Source organism: Tenrec ecaudatus, chromosome 14 (assembly GCF_050624435.1).
Source record: "Tenrec ecaudatus isolate mTenEca1 chromosome 14, mTenEca1.hap1, whole genome shotgun sequence".
Taxonomy (NCBI): Eukaryota; Metazoa; Chordata; class Mammalia; order Afrosoricida; family Tenrecidae; genus Tenrec; species Tenrec ecaudatus.
The window spans coordinates 41,477,998-41,504,105 of NC_134543.1; the positions used below are offsets into that span (position 1 = coordinate 41,477,998).

At 40.5% G+C, this 26,108-nt stretch overlaps 1 protein-coding gene across 4 annotated transcripts in view; it reads left to right on the forward strand.

Annotated features, from left to right (window-relative positions):
• Positions 1-26,108, forward strand: part of PPP2R5E (protein phosphatase 2 regulatory subunit B'epsilon) — a 172,107-nt gene that overhangs the window by 93,155 nt on the left and 52,844 nt on the right. For all 4 annotated transcript variants that reach the window (XM_075531953.1, XM_075531955.1, XM_075531956.1 and 1 more), the window contains exon 4: positions 20,885-20,986. In XM_075531953.1, coding sequence (XP_075388068.1) covers positions 20,885-20,986 — 102 coding nt within the window. The remainder of the gene's footprint in view (positions 1-20,884; positions 20,987-26,108) is intronic.

The following is a 26,108-nucleotide window of genomic DNA, read 5'->3' on the forward strand; positions in this document are numbered from 1 at the left end:
AATATATAGCATTGAATTTAGTTTTGTTTTCGCTTGTAAAAATCTTTGTGGCAACCAACAGTATTGATTTTGAACGGCCAGCCTGGTAGTTCGCATTCCAACATTGACCATCAGGATCACCAGGGCTTCCTGGTGTAGAGAGAAGAGGTGATTGAATGAATAAAAATAGAGGTAGTCAAAACTCATTCAAGCTCACTGCCACTGAGTCACTTCTGACTCATAGTGATCCGATAGGACAGGGTAGAACTGCCTTTCTGGGATTTTGAGAGATTGTCCACGCGGGCTTTAAAGGTGTTTTCCAGGTGTCTGCAATAGCTTGAAATGAAAAAGAATTAGAGGGAGCACAGGGAATCCCCAAACATGGTATATGCAGGGAAATACAAGCGGTGCTATTATTCCCCTGCATGTATTAGTACAGCATCTTTAAGTGTGTGTGTATCGGAGAATAGCGACAGTGGAAGTAGGCAGCTGCAGATACACATGTAGACCAGACCCTGAAGGAATCTTGCAGATCATGGATCACAATTGTAGGGTTTTAAGCAGGGAAGTAATAGTAGGTTTGTGTTGTCATAGCAGTGGCGCAGTTTGAGGGCCATCTGTGTAGGGTCTTAGACTGAAGGCAAAGAGGAATTAATTAGAAAAGTTGTGGGGGATCTAGACCAAAGTCTAGAAGTAGAGTAGGGAGAGGAGAGGGATGGTATTTGGGATTCACTTAAGGACATGGAGGCCTCTTAGTATTGGTGTGAATCCATAGAGTGAAAGAGGAAGCAGGCTGGGATAGCTTAGAGAATTAGGTGGGTATGGTGCTCTTACTTGAACAAGATACAAGAGGTGGGAGAGGAGGTTTTGGAAAGAAGCCGAGGAGCTGCTTTGTGATGTGATAACTTTGAGGTTCCTATAGAGACCTAGATGAGGGAAACTGGAGATGGAGATTGATTGTTGACAGCATGGGAGTAGGACATGGGAGAAGAAGGACAATGAAACAACTTCCAGTGATACCAGAGGTTCCCTGCATTTCACTGCAGCGGTGCAGGTGGGACAGACTTGAGGAGTGGATGAACTAAGAGGAGGTTGAGATGATGGCATACCTAGGTAACAACCACATATGTAATGTGGCATCTTTGGTTGATGGCGCTCGCTCGGGTAAGATTCTGTTACTTCATCTGTGGAAAGTATGCAGTCTTGTTGCAGTGCCCCCTTGCTATTGTTATTTTCATCTTCTATGAGTTTACAGCTTGACTTTTTAGTCTGCCGCACCTCCAGTCTGTGGTTGAGTATGTATACCACATTGTGAAATACGTAACTTTCCACAGCTAATGCAGTTTAACTTGAAAAAAATGTTGAATATTTTCTTCTTTTCTATTAAGATCTGCCCTTGAATCTTTCATATTTTGTTTGGCCACTTATAACTTTCCTCCCTGCTCTAAAATTTTACCCAGTCACTTGGTTATCTAAGTGCGTTGTCTTTTATATTTTACCTGATTTAACTGGAAACCACACTGGTTAGCCTCCGAGTAGAACCAGGTAATTTTGTGGACAGTTCTGAAGGTGCAGTGGCAGGTTGGTTGCTCACACTCGCTCTTAGGAATGCTTTGTGAACGTGAGTACGTTTTCTGTTGGAGGAAGGACAAGGGGGCTTCCCTTCATGAAGTTGCTATTGAAAATCCATCTAAATAATCTGGCAGTCTAGTTGGGGAAATAGGACAGGTGCCAAAGGCCAAGAAGAGGGGTGGCAGTTATGGGAGTGATAATCACAGGGGAAATGTGAAATTTCCATTTCTCATCTTCCTGCATGTGATAATCAACCCCACTACATCCTGGTCAGAAATTATTTTGAAGGTGACTCCCTCAGAGATCCAAAAGAGAGAGATCTCTCTTGGGTGAATTAGTGGTGATAGAGCCATTTGAGGGTGAGCTACTTAAAAGATTGCAAATGTAAATAAGTGAGCAATATCTGAGAGATTTAGGAATTGAAGTTATTGGGAACACTAATCGATCATAGGCAAAGTCTAAATGATAAGACCTGAGAATTAGGTTAGCAATTAAAGAATGCTTGGTTCTTAAGAAAGAACTTAGTGTTATGATAATAACAGTTAGCAAAAGACATTTTTAGAAGATCAGGAAAAATTTACTGCTCCAGGTTAGGGTCAGATTGTTAGCATTTGTAATTTATAAGACTGTAGAGAAACTGGGCAGGCACTTTGCCCTTTCCTTAATTATGGTTTTAAACTAGTAGTACTTTCTGTTATGCCAGTTAATGTTCATTTATTTATTTAGCATCTTAGGGGTGGGCAGGGGTACGTAGATTGGTGTAATGGGGGTCATGGAATATTTGCACTTGACTGAAAAACTATTTGTGTTCCATGTATTTTTTGAGGGAGCGGATCCGTAGATCTTTCTGTTAGATTCTTTTTTTTATGATTCCAATGGAGTGTTTATTGTTTAGCTGTATAGATAAACAAAGTACTGATTCATGTTACAATATGGATGAAGCTTGCAGACATGCTGCTCAGTAAAAGAAGCTGATTACAAGAGACCGCGTACCAGGGAGTTTCCAAAAGTTCTTGGAAAAGGGGAATGGAAAGACCAATGGAAATTTCTCATGAGCTCTCGGGAGCCCCTTGTTTTATATTGTATTGTGATATTTTTCCTTCTTTTTTTACGTTTTATTAGGGACTCACACAACTCCTATCACAATCCATACATACACATACATCAATCGTATAAAGCACATCCGCACATTCCCTGCCCCAATCATTCTCAAGGCATTTGCTCTCCACTTAAGCCCTTTGCATCAGGTCCTCTTTTTTTTCCCCCTCCCTCCACGCTCGTTAGATTCTTTTTTTTAAAAAAAACATTTTATTAGGGGCTCATACAACTCTTATCACAGTCCATACATGTACATACATCAATTGTATAAAGCACATCCATACATTCTTTGCCCTCATCATTTTCAAAGCATTTGCTCTCCACTTAAGCCCTTTGCTTCAGGTCTTCTTCTTCTTCTTCTTTTTTTTCCTGTTAGATTCTTAAAGGAGTATCTGACTCCAAAATGGTTTGAGCTTGATCTTACACCTGATGCTACTCTGTGGGAAAGTAGAAGAAGAGCTTGGAGCAGGGTCCTCTCAACTCAGGCCGTCACTGACGGTGAAAAATGAAGCTCTTAGAATGGTTTCACCAGTGAAACCACGAGTTTTCACTCTGGAAAGGTCTTTGAGAATAAACTATAAAATTTATTTTTATTTATTTTTCTACATGTATGACTTTCGATTTTCTTTTTTAAGGTGACCGTTTTAGTGGATTATTTTAATATGTACATAATTTAGAATTGCAGTCAATGACTCTTTAGGACCCTTCAAAATACTCCCCTAGAACATTGCCAGCACCTTGTACACCTCTTGTTAGCAGTGTGTTAACTACAAGGGGACATCTAAAAGTTCTAGGAAAAATTCCATTTCTTTTAAATCTATTTTTCAAAGAACTTTTTGAAGCTTCCTAGTGAGTTTAGCATTGGGCTGTTTACCGCAGGGTGAGGAATTCAAACCCACCAACTGCTCGGAGAAAGCTGAAGCTTTCTACTCTCTAGAGGGACAGTCTTAGAAACCCAGAGGGCAGTTCTGCCTTGCCCTCCAGGGTCGATAGGAGTTGGACTAGACTGGACGGCATTGGGTTTGTGATGGAGTAGTGTACTGGGGACAGCATGTGTGTTCAATCTCTTAAAGGAAATGGGCAGGGATTCTTAATGTGCTTTGTTTTTAAAATGTGCTAAGGAGAGAGAGGGTTTTCACTCAGCAGCAGCTGAGTGACTTAGATTGCTATTTGCTTCATTTATATGCTGTAGTCCATCTGGCTTAACTACTTTAAATATTGTTAACTTGTCTAATATCATCTCATTGTAATGAGACCATGCCTCGCTTTTCCAATCCCTTCCCCCGACTAGCTGGCAACAGAATTTTGTAGAATTAAGTTAACAGTACTACATTCAAGTTTGGGGGTCTCGTTACCACCTTATAATTTAACCTTGAAATTGAAGGTGTGGCTTAGAGATGTAAGCCGTGTTTCTAGAACAATTTACCAAGAATGAATACAAAAATGGCTGAGAAATGTTGCCTCTATTATATCCAAGTGGGTGTTGGCATTAGTAGAGTTTGTCCTTCTCTATTGAAGAGACACAGTAATGAGAGACAGAGACAGTGGGATTTACTGGTTGATTCTGTATGGAGAAAGTAGTGTGTATTATAAGTTTCAAGAAAACACTGAGAAAATGGGTGTCCTCAGAGTGGCATTCTCAGAGATAAGAATTGACAAGAAAACAAGGAGCAGGTCATTTCCAGAAGGTAGTTGGCTGCTGACCAATCTCTAAAAAAACAAACGCTCTGTAGATGAAAACAAATATGTTATCCAGTGATATCTGAGGAGGAAGCTGCCTTTGGATAATAGGGACTTTTAGAGTGAAAATGCAGTCATATTGATTCCTAGAGGAAGGTGGAGGTGAGCAGGGCAGTGGAAGGGGAAGTGGCAGCCAGTCCTGGGCAGGGAAGACAGGTGACACATGGGGGCAATGTGCCTAGACAGAAACACAACTAGTTATAACCTTTTGGTAAGTTGGAGAGCAAACTTACTTTTAAATTAAGCAGATAATACACACTGTAGACAATAGGCTCTTTCCGGAGTCTCCAGAAGCTGTAGGTGGTGACTGAGCACTTAGGAAATTAATGAGTTTCTTGGAAATACTCTGGAATTTCCTTTAATGAAGTAGTTAAGGCCTTTATGAGACTAGGGTATGGCACTTTCTGGAACAATGCAGCTCCTTCCTTGGGGGGATTTTTAAACTTCCTTTTTAACAAGTTGCAAATTTAAATAAGTTTAGTCTGTAGGGTAGATTGTATCATTGTGGTGCCCTCAGTAATGGAATAGGGAGTTCCTATGTCTTTTTCTGGAAAGTAAGAATATTATTTGAGGAGTAAAAATAAGCTGTACTTAAAAAAAAAAACTTTTTATAGTGAATTGAATGGAGATTTACAGACTGATGATCGGTTTTACATGCAACAGATTTCATACACATTCTGTTTCATCTTATTCCCTGAACTTCTGTCCATGGAACATCACCTATGCTATTTCCTCTCTGCCTCTCCTGTTTCCATGCCTTCTTTCCTAAGCCTTCTGAACTTTGTCTTTGGGTGAATGCTGCCCATTTGATCCCAAATGGTCAATTTACCTCAGTAGTGTTACTGTTCCTCTTATAGACCTATTTTTGGGTTGAAAATTAAGCCACAAGAGTGAGCTCATTTTAGGCCAAAGAGTGACTGAGTGTTAGAGATTTCATCAATATCTATCTAGCCAGCAAGTTTGATTTCTTTCATGATTTTTGAGTTTTGGTCCACAGTCTTCTCCCACTCTTTCCAGGACCGTGTCATGCAATCCCTGTCAGAGAAGTTGGTAGTGGCAGATGGGCACCATTGAGTTCTTCTGGTCTTCCGGTTGTCAAGGTTAACCTTGGAGAGATCTGTTTAGTACGTTGAATTAATTGTTTCCATGTGTCTTCAACTGTCATTCTTTTTTAAGACCTTAGCCATTACTCACCAAAGTATAGGGTGTAATCTCTGTGGACTGTTGGACCACTCACTTGCTCACTCACTGCCATGAAGTTGATTCTGGCTCATAGTGACCCCATTTTAGGGGAGTAGAACTGTCCCCATGGGTTTTCAAGACAATCTTTTTGGGACTAGAAAGCCTCATCTTTCTCTTGAGGAGTGGCTGGTGGTTTTACTGCTGACCTTGGGTTGGCAGCTGTTACCACTACGCAACTAGGGTTCCTCTATATATGTATATACTCTTATAATGCATTTTCAAAATGTAAGCTAACTGGACCAGTAGTTAGCTACTGCACCTAAAGCCTTCTCGTGCAGTTTCCTACCAAAGCAAACCTATTAAGTCAATTTCCACTCATAGCAACCCTCTATGGGTTTCAAATGCTAAATTCAAGAGGTTTCATTTTTATATTTTGAACCGTAAAGTATTTAAAGCAGTTGTTAAATTATGTGCTCTCCAAAAGCACTGTGTTGATACTGTTTACTAACGTGCACACCTTGGCTTCTTCAGAAGTGACTAACTTTCTAGGATTTAGGGCTCGTAGTTCGTGGATGGTGAAATAGAGCAAAAAAACTGCTATCACATAGCTAGCCTGTGTGTGGGACATGAATACTTGACTTTGAACGCCAGCAATTCGAAGGCCTGTGCTGTATTTATACATCGTAAGCACTATGCCTATTACAGTGTTTACACTTCTATTTTTAGATTCCACGATTTATTATCAACAATCTTCACTTTTAGATTTACTGCTGCATTTCCAGTTTTGGAGACAGATATAATTGTCTCCATGTGAAATGCCATTTCCTGTGATGCTTTTGTTTGGGGCTAACAGACATTAGAGATAATTTAACATTACCGTAACTATTTCAGTATACAAAAAAAATGCCTCTTATTGTGAACAAAGCTTAATCATGAAATTGAAGTCTAATGGGAGTAGAGGGTCTGTGGGGGAGGGGGTGAGATTTGGGTAGAACATGATGAGCCCAGGGATGGGTCTAGATTGCTGATGGCAATTGCTGGGCAAGCTAAGTAGAGATGGTTTAACTTCCATACTGGAGACAGACTGAATTGCTTGGGAATTTTGAACCAGGAGTTGAAAGGTAAATGGTACTCTTCTTCCTCCAGCCCTTAACACAGGAAGCCTGTGTCCTCTGCCTTGAAGGGGGATTGGACTACCAGACTTAACCCAGGATAGCCTGAGGGGAGAAAAGAAAGGGACTCTTGGAATCTAGCCAGAGGGCTGGTGTAAAGAGGCAAAGAGCTTGAGAAGAATTTGTAAAGGAACTCCGCACCCTCTGTTCCCTATGCTGCCCCCTGTTCTCATAGAAGAAAATTTCGATAATAGAAAAATCACCTGTAGTTTTAGTATTTAAATCCAGCCTTTGGCCAGCTTCCTTCTAGTCTGCATTTGTTGTGGCAGTGGTGGTAAATATGTTTCTAACCAAATATTTTGCATCTAAACATTTTCTGCAAGTATAAATTAGCACCAGTAATTGTCCTCATCACGATTGTCCATTTTACATCCATTTAGATCACTCTTGAAAGAAGCTCAGTGTCTCCTGAGCATTGAGTCCCCCTTGCCCCCTTCCTCTTACATTCTTTTAATATTAGATCCATTTTCCAAGAACTGTCCTTTGGTGACTGCTAGTTTTTCCTCCCCTTTAAAAAATAATTAGATATACTTAACATGCAAGAAAAATTTAAGAGCAGGTCCTACGCACTAGATGTTCTTTGGATTTAACAATGGTATGTACTCGAGCAACCATTAAGGAGTCCCGGTGGCACAGATATTAAAGCACTCAGCTAACTAAAAGATTGTTCCTTCAAACCAACCAGCTGCTCCAAGGGAGAAAAATGTGTCGGTCTGTTTCTGTGAAGATTACGTTTGGGAAACGATGAAGCTGTCCTGTCACTGTGAGCTGGGACCGAGCAGATGGCCTTGGCCAGGGTTTGTAACCATCACTGTAAACAAGACCTTAAAGCATTGCTATTTGTGCAGAGAATTTCCGTGTGTCTCTTTCCTTTAAATAAGGCAATAAACACAATTCTAACCTTACCATACAGGGGAACATCCAAAAGTTCTTGGAAAAAATCAAATTAAAAGAAAGTTGAATTTTCCCACATAGTTTTTGAAACCCCTTGATATAATTTTGGTGTTTACTTTTAAAATTTGATGAATACTTTAGTGTAACCGTACTTTCATTCAACTAAATATGATTGTAATGGCTCCCAATCTTCCATTATGTGCTTGCTCTCTTGTTTTCTGAGCTGTCTTTCCATCTTGGAACATCGGAGCTGGTCTCAATGTCCATTAGGAAAAGCGAAATCACAGGAGTGCCAGACAGACAATTTGAAAGAATAGTAAAAAGATTTGTTGACAGGTAGCATATTGCAGATATGAGAGAAGAGGTTTTTTTAAGATCATTTTAGTTTTTAATTTATTGAGGGCTTCATTGTGTCAAGCACATTTGTACATTTGTTGCTATCATCATTTTTAAAACATTTTCTCTATATTTGTGCCCTTGGTATCAGCTTCTCAGTTTTTCTCCGTCCCTCCCCCATGAACCCTTGATTTATAATTTTTCTTTTTTTCATGTCTTATACTGACTGATGTTTCCCTTCACTCACTTTTCTGTTGTCCATCTCTCTGGGAGGGAGTTATATGTAGATCACTGGGATTGATTCCTCCTCTCTGCCCCCAGACAGAAGAGAATTTAAACCGTCAAAAGAGACAATTAATGAACTCACTGACAGAAAAGTGGGAAGGAAATTTACTTTAAGGGAGAAATGGGGACTACTATTAATGATACTGGCTTTGACCCGGTCGAAGTTGAGATGACAGTGAACGTGCGAGCGACTCTGTATGTAACTGGAAAGAGGGGAATGAAGCACATCTCTTGCAGGGGCTCTCTTGGCACAAGCAATAGAGAACTGAGTATTGAGGGAAGAGCCACGTTGTGTTTGCTCTCTTCAGTTCTAGCCCCGCTTTTTCCATTCTTTTGAGAGTCACAGACTTTTGATCAGCTGAAATGGTTTTGAAGCATTCCTTTGAATTTTTTATTCAGTAGCTCCATATCCATAATGTGTTATATGTTTTTATTTTGCTTCACACCAAGACCTGCTCATGTGGCTGGTCCTACTTCTGAGAAAGAAAATTGATACAGAGATCTCTCATTTTATTTGGCTAAGGCTAGAGAAGCTGCCATTTGGCTTTCACACAGCTCTGTTGGACTCTGGCCCACTGACCAGGGATTGGCATGTCTGTAGAGGAAAATGAAATTACTTGAATTAACAGAAGGCACTAGAGAATGGAAGGAACAATTTAATAGGAAGTGCTTGCTAAAACTTGAGTGAATATGATGGATTGAACACATGCGTATGCTTATATCCTTTCTCTCCTATAATCTTACCAAGATTGCTCAAAAGAATGAAAGCCCACCAGAAGAAAGCCATACGGAGAAGAGGGCTTGGAACCAACAGTTAGGGAGCTGGGAAGCAGCAGTAGTCACACCTTTGACTTTCGGAGAAAGCTGAACCTAAGCAGCAGTGAGGAGTCTTTGTGGCACTGTGAGAGAAAGCTGAGGCTTCCTGCGCCTGTAAACATGTACAGCCCTGCAGTGACTATGTATATCAGGTTGTTATGAGTCGAAATGGATTCGATGGCAGTGGGTGAGTGGGAGTAGCGGCAGGGCCATACTGGAAGTAGGCAACTCATCCCACATTAACTCCAGGAAGACACTGTCCAAGTCAAGGGTAGACGGAGACAGAAACAGGAGGCATGTTCTAGAGTATGTTTAAGGAACGTGTGATTCTAGCCCCTTTTCAGGAAACCAGACAGCCAGTTGACTGCTCCTCCCTAAAGGTCAGAAAAGGGGTAAAAAGGGTGCTGGGGATAAAAAAATAGTTCCCCAAGTTTCACTTCAGGTAATTAGTGCCAACCTCTCACACAGTTCCCATTTTAAATATCACTGGGCCACTCACAGATCACATAAATTAGGTAGACTATGAGACCAAAAGGTCTCTGCGTTTGAGTTTTCTTCCTTGCCACTATCTCAACATTACTATCACTGATTAGTTCGGCCAGGTCTTGAACTGTATATGAATAGAATCATGCAGTACATTTCCTTATATATCTTCTTGCACATAATCTTTTGTGCGTGAGATACATCCGTGTTGTTAGGAAGAGCTATTTAGTGTTCCACTGTGTACATAATTACAATTTATCTGTTCTTCATTTCTTGTGACTACTTATTTTTTCCAAAATCTCACTGTCTAAAAGGGCCAAATTGTTTGCAGAAAGAATTACTCCCAAGTTCAGTTAGACTTTTGTTATCCTAACAATTTCCAACTAAATATGTCTACTAACTGTAGCAGCATGACAATAATACATATCTCATCCCCAGTCTATATAAATCAGTACATTGTGATTACAAAAGAAGTACTTGATAAAGGAAATCTAAAAAGAAAACTGTCATGGGGTCGATGCCAACTCATGGTCACCTCAAGTGCCAAGCAGTGCTGCTCCCAGATCACTGTACTCTTGGAAATATTAGCTGCATATTTAAGAATTTTTACTGAGCCATTGTGTGTGTGTGTGTGTGTGTGTGTGTGTGTGAGAGAGAGAGAGAGAGAGAGAGAGAGAGAGAGAGATGATTCCTTTTCTTCCAGCTGCCTGCTAAGCTTCTTTTTATTATTTTAAGATGTTTCTTCCTCATTTAAAAAATCAGGCTCAATAGAGTAACCACAATATTCTAGAAAGCCGTTCTAATACAGATGTAAAGTATGACCGTGAATGGGTATCAATGATAATATAATTACTGGCTTTAGAAATCCTCTTTTAAATCCTCTCTCTTAGAATTTCTGTGGTTATAACACACATCTCCTACCGGCCACCAGTGCATGTTTCTTAGGCCCATGTAAGCATTGCTTTTTGGTTTGGGTTCATTGACTCTTTTCTCAAAGGTATGAAGCTTTGTCCAGCAATGCGGTTTTATGATAAAAATGTGGTTCCGTTGCCCCTGAGACCATCATTTATTATAAACAAGTATAATTTAGATTGTGTTTGGACCAAGGGACCATAGTTACCATAATGAACATGTTAGGAATGATGACTACTGCAAATTCTTGTCTGGTAATTGTATGGATGATATGATGATACAATGAAAAATGTGAAAGTAATAAATTACATAGTTAATATATTAGAGAATAAACTTTACCTAAGCTCGAGGGTCCATAATCCAAGAAATTATTGTGCTGATTTAAATATTTCCTTGTTAGAATTTAGGTGCCATGGATTTGCTTTACTTTAGAATAAGAGATTTTAATTGTCTCACAAATTCAGGTAATTTATAAACAGTCATGCTCAGTCACATAGATGGTGAGACTTTAAAAGAAAGTTTATACTTGAAGTAAAGTAGAGAGCTATAGTAGATTTATTGTGGTAATTAAAAGACACAGATTGGCCTTAGGAATTATTGATTGAACAAATTGCCAGAGAATTAAGTTACTGGTTAATCGAAAGTTCAAAAATGTTGCCCTTTGTTTCCAAAGCAAGCATCCGTTTAATAGATATTTATCAGCTCTGGTTCTAAGTCTTTTGTATATAATTACAAAAGCTGTGGGGCTTTTTTCCTTTAAAATTTTTATTAACACTTATTTAACTATAATCAATTCTCAAAGATGCTGAAGAGTAGGTCATACAATTTGAGAGGTTCTTTATCATAGGGCTACTGAAAATTCTTAATTTGACATCCTATGTTTGTTTTGTCTCATTATTTCGATGTAAGTACACTAGCCAAATTTCATAAGAATTTGTGTATTTAATACAAAATTCTAATATGTTTGGAAAAATCCTCCTACTTTGAAAATAAATCCCATTGCCATCAAGTTGAATTAGACTCGTAGTATGTATGTCTGATTTGGAAGTTAGAAGTAAATATTGCTTATAATCACAGTTTGGTTTCATATCTAATTGCTTTTAACAATTGTATCTACAGTTAATGTTGTGAAGTGCTCCTGTGAGATTTCCCAATTCCCATGCAAGGTCTAGTTTTCTTGGGGGTGGGGAGTTACTGCAAAGCAGATACCTATACTTTATCATGGTATTTAGCAAAGTTTTGATTGCAGGAACCCTGAGTAATTCCTTCCCTACCCCCTTCCTCTCCCCCGAAAAGGAGTAGATCAAATAAGTTAGGGAGCAGTTAATTTTTTGTTATCTGAGAACAGTACTTGACCTAGTTTCAACATTGCACTTACTGGGTTCTTTGATCCTAAATATGTGGTTAAATCATTTTGGTTTCTTTTCAGTTACATTATAGATTTACTGAATGAGTTAACTGAATATCACAGGAATTGTTACTCATAAGAAATTTTAATGTGAGTAGTGCTAAATAAACAATGGTACCTTTCGAATCACAAGAATGTCATATACAGTTCTTCTGTGTTAGAAATTTACCTTTTAGATACTATCTTAGAAAAAAACATTAAAAAATTCATTTTATTTTGGAAGGTATATTGTAAAGCAAAAGAAATGACTTAAGAGGACTTACACCACTTAAGTATAATTGGTCCCTGATCGAGTTGCATGCCTGATTTACTAGAACCTTATATACATAATGAAGCCCTGGTGGTAGAGTGGTTGTACATTGGGCTGCGAACCTCATTGTGGTTTTGCAGTGTGAAACCACAGCTACTTTGTGGGGGAAAAAAAGTTGGGACTTTTATTCTTAAACAGTTACAGTCTTGGAAACTCACTGGGATAGTTCTGCTATGTTGTATTGGGTCGCTGTGAGTCAGCATCGGCCCGCTTGCAGTGGTTGGTTTTGGTTTTATACATAAGGGTTGACTTTTCTGATTTTATTAATGCTTAGTACTATTCTTAGGATCTCTGGTGTTGTACTTGGTTACACATTGGGCTACTAACTGCAGGGCCAGCAGTTTGAAACCATCAGCTGCTCTGGGGGAGAAAGATGAGTCTTTGTACTCCCTTACAGGGTTCTAGTCTCAGAAGCCCATAGGGCTACTGTGAGTTGGAATCAACTTGGAGGCAATGAGTTTTGGATGTCAGGAGTAGTACTGTTCTTACTTAGTGAATATATTAATAAAATTTTAAATTTCTCAGTAAATATTAATAGTCCTAGCAAATATATAGCTAGAGGAAATTGAAAACATTCATTAGGATTTGGGTTTTTAAAAAATAATTCCCTGTATCCTTACCTTCTGTTTTGCTCAATATGAAACTTTCTTGGTGGATATTTAGTGAATAGAGTTAGGTATATTCTCTTACAATGTGATAGACATTTGTCTTCAAACCCAGCAAGATGTACACAAAATCATGGTATAAAGTTAATAAAATATAAAGGGATTGAGGATGGGAAAAAAGGCGAGGAAGAGATTTGGAAGCAGGAACACCAGAAACAAAGCCTTGCAGTAATCAGAATGTTTGATGATGAGACTCTGAATCAGACAGTGGGGGTAGAGATGGTTATATTTTCTTGTTAAAGCTGAGTAAGATCCACAACTTGCTTAGATCTGAATGTTGCCTGGCAATATCCTGCAGCCGATTTTGAACCGAGTAGCAAACGGCGAGATGTCCCACTCAAAGCTGGCAGCCAGCACACACGCAAAGTTGCACTCACACTACTGCTGTTTACTCCCTGCGTCAGAATCTGGCATGCAACATGTACGCCAACTGTCCTCTTCTCATTGGCCATGAGTGAACCATTTTGAACTGGTTCGAATCCCTACATTAAACTGTGGCCCCTTTATTCAGTCCTGCAATTACCCACTCATGAGCTAGGCTCTAAGGTAATTTTGGTAGCTCTGATTTTTAAATCTTGCCTGACAAATAATGTCTTAATCAAAGTAAACTTCAAAAGCCTGTTTTCATTTTTAAAGTAAAGTTCTAATGCACAGACGGCATGCCTCTAGTTTACGCATTTTGCAGTCAGGACTCGCTTGCTATGTCCAACCTCCCGCCGACCAATCCAAACACTGCGGATGAGTTGGTCCCGACGCCCAGTGCCCCGTGACACAGGGTAGAACGCCTCTGAGTTTCCAACACTGTACGTCTTTATGGGAGTACAGAGTCTCACCTTACTTTAGTCTAATTCTTTATCAGCTTGAAGAATAACCATTCAGATTTCTCTTAATTATTTTTATTTAGTTACTCATGTATATTTATATACGTTTATAGTTGTAGTCACACAATTTTAATCACCCTTTTCCCCTGAAGTTTTATTTGTAAACATTTCTTTGCTTTCACATAGCCATCATCTTTAATGCTACACACTGTTCCACTGAGTTGATGTGCCTTTCAGTTTGGGGGCATAAAGGTTATTTCCAATTTTAATATTTTTGGAAGAAATTTCCAAATAACAGCGTGAGTTTTAAAGTTCTTTCATAGAGTTTAACAGCTTTAGGAGCTTTTAAAGTTCTGTTTTATGTTGATTTCTTATGGAATGGGAGCAGTGGTCCATTCACTCGTTCATGGCGTTTTTATTCACGTCTGCCATGTCCCTGACTGCAAAAGGCTTGGCTGTTTGAACTGATGTTTGATGTGCTCTGTCATTTTCTCTAAGCTGTTTATATCTGCTTGCTCTCTACAGTGCCTCATGCCTAATTTACTGCTCATCCTGCTGTCGATCTGGTTTTTGCCTTCACCTGCCCTGTTCTTGTGGATCTCTAAAGACCTTCCTGTTGCCAAATACAGTAGACGCTGCTGTGTGTTCATATGAGCAGCTTTTGCCCCTGTTTTCTTCCTCCTCAAAATCCTCTATCAATTTCTGGAATCCTCACATTCTAGCTTGGTTTTTCTTTCCTTTTCCTTCTAACTCCTGCTCATTTTCCTTCCTTGACCCATGACTCTTCTTCCTTTCTAAAGGTTGAATGCTCAAAGACCTTTCCCTGTCTCTTTATGGATTATCCTTGGAAGGCGATCCTTTGGTGGCATGGTTCTAAGTATCAAACATTTGCTGATATGTCTCCAGTTCTGACATACCTAGGCTTAGGGTCCAGATTCATCTAGAGAAACAAATCCAGGGAGACTCGTGTGTAAGAAAGAGCTTTATATCAAAGAGCAATTGAACATTAAGAAAACATCCCATCGCAGTTCAAATCAAGTCCATAAGTCCTATATTAGCCCATATGTAAATACGAGGCAATAGATTCCTCTTCAGACTCATGGAAAACATACAATGACACCAAATGCAGGAAGATCACAGGCTAGTGGCTGGAAACGCTTGTGGATTCAGTAGCAGTAGAAACATCTCAGTGCTGGTGTGGGTCTCCATGTGGTTCCTCCAGCTCCAGGGCTATAGCTCCATCAATGTAGCTCCATGGGCTTGTCAACAGGAATGTCTCACAGCAAGTGTGTATTCCATCTTCAGCGGGTAAGACAGGAGTTCCCAGAACCCTCAGGGAGAGGCATGCCCACACAGAGGCCTCACTGGCTGTGACCTGATTGACAGGCTAGACTCCACCCCTTCACAGGTTGACAGGAGATTATATAACTGCCACAATTGTATAAGACCAGATCACTGAATCCCACCACCCAAACAGGCAAACTAAGAACTATTTCCCCAGTCATCTCAGTCTTGAGTAGTGCCCCCAAGCCTATGGCTTACCTTTGGTGCTTGTCTTTCCAATACCCCGTCTATCTAGCATTAAGTACTACCCCAAGAATGTATTTTGAATCAGTCTATTTCTGTCTATCTTCTCTGCCACCATCCTAGTCCGAGTCAACATCGGCTCTTGCCACTTTCACAGCTTTCTAAATTGTCCCTTTCCTGTCTGTTCTATATATAGACACCAGCGTGGTTTTTTCCCCTAACAAAAATCAGATCATGTCACTTCCCTGTTGCTGAGCCACTAATGGCTTCCCGTTGCACTCAAAATAGACGGAGTCTCCTTTACACAATTTCACACCGCACTTTCGCTCCTCGCTTCTTTAGCCACACTGCTTGCTATTTCATTCATCAGGATGGAGTTTGTTTTGGCGCCTTTACAATTACAGTTCCCTCTGCTTGGCACTGTGCCATTTCTTTGTCAGGCCTTTCCAGCCCACAGCATATCCTTAGGGAGGACGTTCTGTCCACTGAAGTTTGTTAGCTTTTCATCCTTGACCCTTAATGCATCTTCCAGTTGTTTTTCTTTATAGTGTGTATCCCATTGTGAAACAGTTTTGTTTATTTGCATGTTTAGTTCTCCCACATTAGAATGCGAACTCTATGAGAATAATAAGCCCTGACCTGATGGTGTAGACACACACCATTGTATCCTCAGTGCTTGGCATGTTAAAGTCCCTACTAAACATCGCATAAATGGATACATGAATAAACCTACTGAGTGCATGCTAAGGATGGAAGTAAAACTGTTAAAGGTTATGGCTTCAAGGAACTTACATCCTTTGCCAAAAAGGCTTCTGGGCATAGTGGGCGCATGGAACAATAGCTGGTAAGGTTCCTTAAAGAAGATGACTTTTGAGCCAAGCAGGTAAAGTACCGGATTCTGGAAGGTACGAGAACAAATTCTAACAGAAGGAAGAGACTTGCACAGGCATGGTGGGATTCACCTGGGAAGGTTCTGGAAATGAGGGACACTGGAGAGGAAGAGCTAGAGTTTGAAGAGGAGAGAATGCGCAGGAGACAAGGCATCACAGGCCGTATGGACCATGGTTAAGAGAGTTGGGCGCAATCTTGTGGCCAGCATTTCTCCACGTATGCTAGGACTATGGACACCAGTTCAGTGCACATTCTTTGGGGGCACTGAGTCGATTCTGGTTGAGACTGCATGTGTTGGGTCTTGAAATTCTGCCACTCACACGCATTCCAGGTAATTGTGATGCCATTCAAGGCAGGCAGAGAACTCTGTGGTCTACACTGCGAGAACAGGGTCAGATGTAGGCTCAAGTGTTGCATTCCCAGATCCACACTGGGTGATGACATGCAGAGGATGGATAGTAAGGGGGCAGGATTAGCGTCTGGGAGTTCCAGCAGAAGATTCATGTTCAATGTCAGAGTCGAGGAGTATATCTGAGGTCTAGCCTTGTTTGGCACAGTGTCTGGGAGTCAGACTGGTTAGGTTCATTGAGGCGCTTCTACTTAGCAGTTGTATGATTCTGAATTCAGTTTCTATAGTCATGGAATGGGGACAATAGTTAATTTAACTAGATTATAAGCTCCATGAGGACAAGGCTGTTTTAATATATATATATATATATATATATATATATATATATATATATATATATATATATATATATATATAATTTTATTGGGGGCTCATACAGCTCATCACAGTCCATACATACATCCATTGTGTCAAGCACATTTACACATTTGTTGCCATCATCATTCTCAAAACATTTGCTTTCCACTTCAGCCCTTGGTATCAGCTCCTCATTTTTCCCCCTCCCTCCCCACCCTCTAAACCCTCTTGAACTCTTAGTAATTTATGTTATTTTGTCATGTCTTACACTGTCTGACGTCTCCCTCTACCCACTTTTCTGTTGTCTGTCCCCCAAGGAGGGGGTTATATGTAGACCCTTGTAATTGATTTCCCCTTTCTACCCCACCTGCCCTCTACCCTCCCCATATGGCTACTCACCACTGGTTCTGAGGTTTTCATCTGTCCTGGATTCCCTGTGTTTCCAGTTCCTATCTGTACCAGTGTACATCCTCTGGTCTAGCCGGATTTGTAAGGTAGAATTGGGATCATGATAGTGGAGGGGAGGAAGCATTTAAGAACTAGAGGAAAGGTGTATGTTTCATTGCTGCTACACTGCACCCTGACTGGCTTGTCTCCTCTCCACGACCCTAGGGGATGTTCACTTGCCTACAGATGGGCTTTGGGTCCCCGCTCCGCACTCCTCCTCATTCACAATGATATATTTTTTTGTTCTTTGATGCCTAATACCTGATCCCATTGACAGCTTGTGATCACACAGGCTGATAGTCTTCTTTCATGTGGACTTTGTTGCTTCTCAGTTAGATGGCCGCTTGTTTATCTTCAAGCCTTTTAAGACCCCAGATGCTATATCTTTTGGTAGCTGATTACCATCAGCTTGCTTCACCACATTTGCTTATACACCCATTTTGTCTTCAGCAATCGTGTTGGGAAGGTGAGCATCACAGAATGCCGGGTTATATGAATGAAGTGTTCTTGCATCGAGGGAGTACTTGAGTGGAGGTTTAATGTCCATCTGCTACTTTAATACTAAACCTATAAATATATGCACATAGATCTATTTCCCCATTGTCATATGAAATATATTTACATATGTACATGCCTGTAATTAGGTCCCTATAAATGCCCCTTGCCTACTAGTTCTTTCCTCTATTTCCTTTTACTTTCCTCTGAGGACAAGGCATTTGTATCCACTTTATTCACTACTATTTTCCCAGTGCCCTGATTACTGTGTGCATATAATAGGAACTTCCCCCATCACCTCTCAGAGCAGTCTATTCCAGCTCAGAATTTTCTGAATTATGTAGAAAGTCTTGTAAAGGCTTTTCTTTCTCTCTGGTTCTTCTTACCTTATGCTTTTCTACTTTGCTTTATTGTTAAGTCTGCAGGTGTGTGTGTGCGTGTGTGCGCGTGCACATCATTAGGAGCGGATAGCTGAGTAAATATGACAAGGGATAGAAAGTTGAAAAGGAACCCCGAGAATAGTAACATGAGCATTAATAAGAGCATCGCATTAAAGAAAACATTGGAAATGTCAGGAAGTAGCAGAGTAGTAAAATGAATTATCAGCTTTGTGTTGCCCTGCCGCAATAGTTGTGAAGTATGGCCTTTCTTGAACAAGCTGGTGGTAGAGAGGTTATGTGTTGGGTTACAAATAGCAATGTCAGGGGTTTGAACCCACCAGCTGCTCCTTGGGAGAAAAATGAGAGTTTCTGCTTCCAAAAAATACACAGCCTGGAAAACTCAAAGGGTGGCTCTCTTCAGTCTTATGGTTTCTCAGTGAGTCAAAATCAAGTCAATGGCCATGAGTTTGTCTTTAAAAACAAAAAATACCTCCAACATTTAAATTGTCTATGATAATGGGCTGCCCCCACACTGGAGACACAGTATGGGAATCCCGCCCAATCTGATCCCACCACACCGAGGCACAACACTAGTGGTGTGCAACAGAACAGCAAGGGGACCAGAGCAATGAAGTAAGTCCCCATGGAATACAAAAAATAGACTTTGGGGCCACTGCTTGGCGTCCCATCAGACTCGACCGGAAAACACTTCTAAAGGCCAACAAACAATCCTTGAACTAACTACAAGCTTTTCTTTCTTGTTGTTGTTATTTTTGTCATTGGTGTATTGTTTTCTTTGATTACTTGCTTTTGCTCTGTCTTGTTTTTGTGCATGCTATTATTTCTGCAGGTCTCTCTAAATAAAGATAGGCTGGATGAACAATCTGGAGGAAAAAACACCAGGACTGGCAGTTCCAGGGGGACACGGGAGAGGAGGAGGTGGGGGGAAAGGTAGTGGTGTTAACAAACACAGGGACAAGGGAACAACAAATGATCCAAATTGGTGGTGAGAAGGGTGTGGAAGGCCTGGTAGGGCATGATGAAGGGTATTGTAACCAAGAGGAATTGCTGAAACCCTGGTTGGGACCGAGCATGATAGTGGAACAGGAGGAAAGTTCAAAGGAAATAGAGGAAAGAGCTAGGAAGCAGGGCATTAATAGAAGTCTAGATTAAGACATGTACACATCTAAGTGTATTTATGTATGAGGATGGGAAATAGATCTATGTGCATATATTTATAGGTTTAATATTAAGGTAGCAGAAGGATGCTGGGACTCCGCTCATGTACTCCCTCAATGCAAGAATACTTTCTTAAATTGGCATTCTATGATGCTCACCTTTCCGACACAACTACTAAAGACAAAGTGGGTGCATAAGCAAATGTGGTGAAGAAAGCTGATGGTTCCCTGCTATCAAAAGATAAAGCATATGGAGTCTTAAAGGCTTGAAGGTAAACAAGCGGTCATCAGAAGCAACAAAGCCCACATGGAAGAAGCACACCAGCCTATGTGATCATAAAGTGTTGAAGGGATCAAGCATTAAAGAACAAAAAAATCATATCATTGTTAATGAGGGGGAATGCGGAGTGGAGACCCAAAGCCCATCTGTAGGCAACAGGACATCCCCTTACAGAAGGGTCGTGGGGAAGAGATGAGCCAATTGGTGCAGTGTAGCAATGATAAAACACAACTTTCCTCTACTTCCTAAATGCTTCCACTTCCTCCCCTCTCCCCCCGCCCCCCCACTATCATAATCCCAATTCTACCTTACAAATCTGGCTAGAAACTAGAACTGGAAATAGGAATTGGAAACACAGGGAATCCAGGACAGATGATTCCTTCAGGACCGGTGCTAAGAGTGGCGATGTGCGGAGAGTAGAGGGAGGGTAGGGTGTAAAGGGGGAACAGATTACGGGGAGCTCCATATAACCTCCTCCTTGGGGGATGAGCAACAGAAAAGTGGGTTAAGGGAGATGTCAGACATAGTAAGACATGACAAAATATTGATAATTTATAAATTATCAAGGGTTCATGAGGGGTGGCGGGGAGGGAGGGGGAAAATGAGATGATGCCAGGGTCTTAAGTGGAGAGCAAATGTTTTGAGAATGATTAGGACGATGAAATGTACAAATGTGCTCGACACAATTGATGTATGTATGGATTGTGATAAGAATTATTTGAGCCCCCAGTAAAATGATTTTAAAAATAAAATGGACTGTCCCCTTTGTAGACATTTGTGTAATGGGTAGGTGTGTCTTATGCTGGGCATCAATCGTTACTGTTTCATAAAGCAACTGAGAACAGACTAGATAACTTTATAAAGATGTTAGAAAGGTTCTGAGATACCTTTCCCGATACAATTTGAGTGTGTATTGTCTTAAATTCTATTAGTTCAACAGTTAATTTGCACCTTGTGAAAGAACCCTGAGAGGGGAAGTATGTGAAGCCCATTAGCAGTTACTTATATCTTAGTGTAAATCTGTTAATTAAGAAGCATACTTGACTGGTAATGGGCAATGTAAAGTCACAGGGAACTGCAGTAGGGGTGGCCGGTAAGCAGGAGTAGTAGTGCTAGAAAAGGACAAAGGTTCTAGAACTTTGCGTGGAGGTGGTCCTGGCCACAGGCCCTCTAGAAAGGTCCTGATACAGTTTGGAGGAGCTCAGCTCCCTGTACACTGTTACCTGCTTCCCATCAGCTGGCTCCAACCACCTTGCATAACACTCAGAAAGTGTTTCCAGCTAACGCTGCTGCTTGTTTACTTTTAGGTCTCTTGCAATATATTCAGAACGCTCCCTCCTAGCGACAGCAATGAATTTGACCCAGAAGAAGATGAACCTACCCTCGAGGCGTCGTGGCCACACTTACAGGTACTTTGAACGACCATTTATGTGTGTAATTAAAGAAAAAGCCCTTAGCTCATTAGGTGATTGGTGTGGGAATTCTATTAAGACCTTTTTATTCACTAAGAAACCATATGAAAGTGTATCAGTGGACAGCTGGAGATTTCGTTTCGTGGTTCTTATCCTTGATCATGAAGGTGCCACATGCGTGAAACCGTAAGTTGGCATGCCATCCATTGTGTGTCTCCTCCCCTGTCGCAGAGCAAGCAGCCAGCTGGCCCCCTGGAGCCTCAGACCAGATGTGGGCGTGTCCAATTGTTGTGAGTGGGGTGTGATTAGGTCACAGAGTACACATCTCATTCTTAGCAGAAGCGACCCTGGAGACTCTTGAGGCTGCTCTACATGTGTTGCCTTTAACCTGGAAGGGCAAAAGCAAATGGCAACAGCTATTTCTTTCTCAAGGAAAAGCAACACTTTGAGAGAAACCTGCCTGAAGGTTAATTTTATCGTCCTGCAGCAAGAAGGCATGTTGTCCAGTTCAGCCCTTTACGTATCACGAAGGATGCGGGCTATCGCCCAGCTCCTTTCTCAGCACGAAGCTTATCTCCATGGCATGATTGCCTAGAATTCTTGCATCTAGAGTTTCTGTTCATAGACACACACAGGTTTATTCCAAGTAACACGTGTCTGAACACTTCATTGCTATCAATGGGTGGTTGCGTAGACATTCAGTCATACGCTTGATTTGTTAGAGTTCTTCAAAAAACAAAAGTCCAATGAAAACTGGCTGCTCGGAGGTTCTGTCAGTGACATTCAAGCTCAGAATGAAGCACACAGGACAATCATGGGGCTTTCTAAGGACGAAGACTTGAGAAAACCGACAAGTGTAGTAGTAAGAGAAAGGTCAGGAAAGTTGCATTGAGGGATTCGTTTCCATTCCAACCGTGCGCCGCCTCCTTCTTAGGGGCCAGCAAGGGCTGTCCTATGAGGATTCTGCTCGGAAGCCTCATGCGCTCCACCGGTAACCCTGATTTTGTCCCGCCAACCATTTTTGTTCTCCAGATTCAAAAGGGCACTTAAGAGAACCCCGGTTTTGGTTCCTTGGAGGATGGATGCCACTGTTCAGTTTTGACGTGGTGTGAAGCAGGGCAGGGTTAGTGAGACAGAAACGCTGCCAGCCAAAGGGCTAGAGAGCTACGTGCAGGGATAGGCTGAGCGCTGTAGCCTCACATTCTGACATTTTTGGTTAATAAAGGTTTCCGTGATTTTGCAACAATACTTTTTGACTTACCCTCTTATTTATGTTTGGAGACTGCTCCTTTTCCAACATCTTTTTTACTTTTTGGCTGTCTTCTCTCAAGAGCAGAATTTCCCCCAAACAAGGAAATCCAAATGTAATGAACTCCAAAAACACCTTTCCGTTGAGTCAGAATGTTCGCAGAGGCATTATGACCAATAACCTTACACATCTTCCCCCTTAGGCAGAAGCCCCGTATCTTTATAGAAGTGTGCTCGCAGTGACCAGTTGACTGAAAAGCACGAAACTGCTGCAAGGGAAATAGGCCTAGAGATATCAGAAAGGTGCTTCTCTTGTTTCCCTCCCCACTTCAGAATTTCTGACATCAGTTTGCAACTTTGGCTGTCCCATCATGGCAGCACAAGGCTGCTGTAGATACATAAGTGGGCTCTTTCCCATAGTTCTGGGGAGAGCTTTAGGGGTGGGCTTTGTTTTCTCATCTTAGCCAGACATGTTGTACTTATGTATATGTGTTCTTTGCTGCCTGTACTAAGATTGGGTAAGAATTTAAATTTAAGGAATTTAAAAAAATTTAAAACACGGATTTACTATCTCAGATTTTTTTATAGGTGCTAAACATATCCCTTGCAATCCAAGAAATTTGTACAATGATTTGATATTTGGGGCACAAGTCGTGTGTGTGTGTGTGTGTGTGTGTGTGTGTGTGTGTGTGTCTTCCCTTACTGACTTGGATGACATGAGCTTCTTATGATGTCTTACTCTTATCACAAAATACCAGTTCAGAGAACTGTAGATTAGTCTGGGAGAAACTTCAAACTGCTCAGCAAAGTCCTGTATAGTATTATTCATTAACCGGAGGAGAAAGGGCTTGAAAGTTTTAACTGGTCTTTTTTTTTCTACCTGGTTTGGAATATTCCAAATAACGATCACCAAAGCATATCAAGTTCCCCTGAAGTAAAATAAAATTTAAGTCAATTTTTAAGTTAGTCTACCCTATATTTAATGACTATAAAATACAGGACAAAACTAATTTCTGCATCTATCAAACTGAATCCCGCCACCAAAAAATACTCTGGATTTGTATTATCACCATTGCAGTAACATTAATCATTATTTCATCTGAAACTTTAAAACCAACGCAATTGTGGGTAGTGAGTTTATAATCTATACAATTTAGTTCGGAAATCACAAACTGTTTTCTAAAATAGGTTAACAGTTAACTGGTTAACAGTTGAGTCTGTTTCTAGCCCATAATCTGCCTAATCCCTTCTTCAATTTATGGGGAGGAGCATATAGTCAGTTTATTAATACTAATCAGCAATGGGATCCCACTGTCAGAATATAGACAGTATGCTCAGGGTCAGATCAGTAGATGTTCTGGTACCTTAACTATTACTCCTTTAAAGAAGTTTTTAATCTAATCTTTTGACTTTCTCAAATTTTCTTTTATGCATTCTCACTTCACAAAGTAGTCACCTTTGCATTTCATTAATATTTTTATCCTGACTACAACATTCTTTGAAAACTTAAGTATGCTTTTTCTGTTTTTATGATGAATTGATCATTCATTAAATTCTAATTTTATTTATTTATTTTTAAAAACTTTTTCTTATCTTCATCATTCGCAGTTTTTCTTCTTCTAGACAGTATTTCCCTGAGATTTAGTTTATTGTGCCAGCCTGGCCAATAAACACATGTGGGATTAATTGAAGGACAAGAGAGATAAATGGCTTGGTGAGCCTCGTCTTTCTTGTCTCTCGGTGTTTGATCATCGGACCAGTGTGCGCCTGCCTTGCTTGTTCTGTGCCTCAATTGGCAAGCTACACTATCTGTGGGACACCTAACCTGTGGAATGTGTGTCTGTAATTTGAAATCCTTTTAAGACCTGCTTCACCACACAATTGGAATTTACATCTCTTGAGCTGGGGACTGACTGTTGGTGACCTGGCTGACTGTTGGTGATCTGCCTTGCTGTTTGCTGCCTGTGCCGGGATAGCCTGAATCTCTTCACAGAGGACTACCTGTGGCCCTCAAGACTTGAAGGACTTCTAGTGTCTCAGAACTCTCTCATGAGAGTGAGTTCACTTAGCCATTTGTACTGCTTTATAATTTAACTGTTCATTTCTTGTATTATATATCTATCTATATATAATTTAACTTCATTTTTTGTTTTTTATATCTATATCTATATATATATATATAACTATATATATAGTTATTAGCAATCTCTTTTTGTCTCTCTAGAGAGCCCTGTCTAACACATTCCCAAAGCAAAGTGTTTATTACCAAATATTTGAGAGTATGGAGAACAACAAAGTTGTCGTGAGATGTAGTTGTTAGGATCTGGGCTAGACTCATTGCCAACCTGATTGTTCCTGTACATCTCTTCTCTGATTTCAGTTTGTGGCCTACACAAAATCACATGCTATGACAAGTCATGGCATTTAATAAAATAAATGAAAAGGGCGTATTAAATCAATAGCTTTGTAATTCAATTATATCAAAGGGTCTCTATATGATCTTTTATCTGTCTTTTTGCTAATTGTTAGTTGGTGTTAAGTTGGTTTTGATGCATAGCAATTCTTTGCACAGTTGAATGAAAACTGCCTCCATCCTGTGCCGAGCTCGAACCCGCTGTAGCAGTCATGTGGCAGCTCATCTCCTGGAGGGTCTTCTTTCTCGATGCCCTCATACTCTATGAGCATGACCTCCATTTCATGGACTGGCTCTTTGACTGCATGTCTCAAAGTCCTTCACCCTTGCTTCTCAGGAGCACTGGCTGGCCTTCTTCAGGGCCTCCATGGTCCCTTCCATATTCTTCGTCAACACCATAAGTAAGAAACCAAACTCACTGCCAGTCGAGTCAAGTTGACTTTACAACAGCCCTGTAGGACAGAGTAGAACTGCCCCTTTGGTTTTCTGAGACTGTAACTCTCTCAAATAGTGGAGAGCCTCATCTTTCTGCTCAGGAAGGACTGGTGAGTTTGGACTGTTGAGCTAGTGGCTCATAGCCCAATATGCAACGCACTATAGCTCCAGGACTTGCTTCCAATATTCAACGGCATCAGTAATTCTTCAATCTTGCTTATTTGTTGCACCTTTAACATAAGTGGACTGAAATTTTATGGCTTGGTTCAGGAGCACATCAGTCTCTGAGTGACATGTTTGTTTTGAACACTTGAAAGAAATCTTTTCATTTGCCCAATGCAGTACATCATTAGAATTCTTGACTGTTGTTTCCATGGGTGTTGAGTGTAGATCCAAATAAAATGAAAAAATTTGACAGCCTTAATTGTTTATTCATTTATCCTGCTGTGTTATGCATCGATCAAGTTAGGATTCTCATTTTGGGATGTTGAGGATTTTTGTTTTGCTTTTGTTGAAGCATATTCCATATTGAAGGCCTTGTTCTTTGATCTTCATTCACAAGTACTCCAAGTCCTTTTCACTGTAAGCAAACAAGGTTGTGTCATCTGCTTATCGCAGGCTGTTAATGATGCTCCAGATGCTCCAGCTTCTTGGAATTATTTGCCCAACATACAGATTGAATAAGTACAGCTACAACTTTGTTATATCCAGAGGACACAGCTCTGAAGTACACTTTTCCTGATTTTAAACAATGCAATATTGTGTTTGAACAATTGGCTCTTGATACTTGTACAGGTTCTATTCTACGTGAACACAGTATTCTGGAATTCCCATTCTTTGTAATATTATGCATAATGTATTATGGTCCACACAGTCGGATGCCTTTGTTTAGTTAATAAAAACACACATAAACATCTCTCTGCTATTTTCTATTTTCATCCAAGATCATCTGGCATCAGCAATGCCCTGTGTTCCATGTCCCTTTCTGAATCCGGGCTGAATTTCTGGCAATTCCTTGCCTAC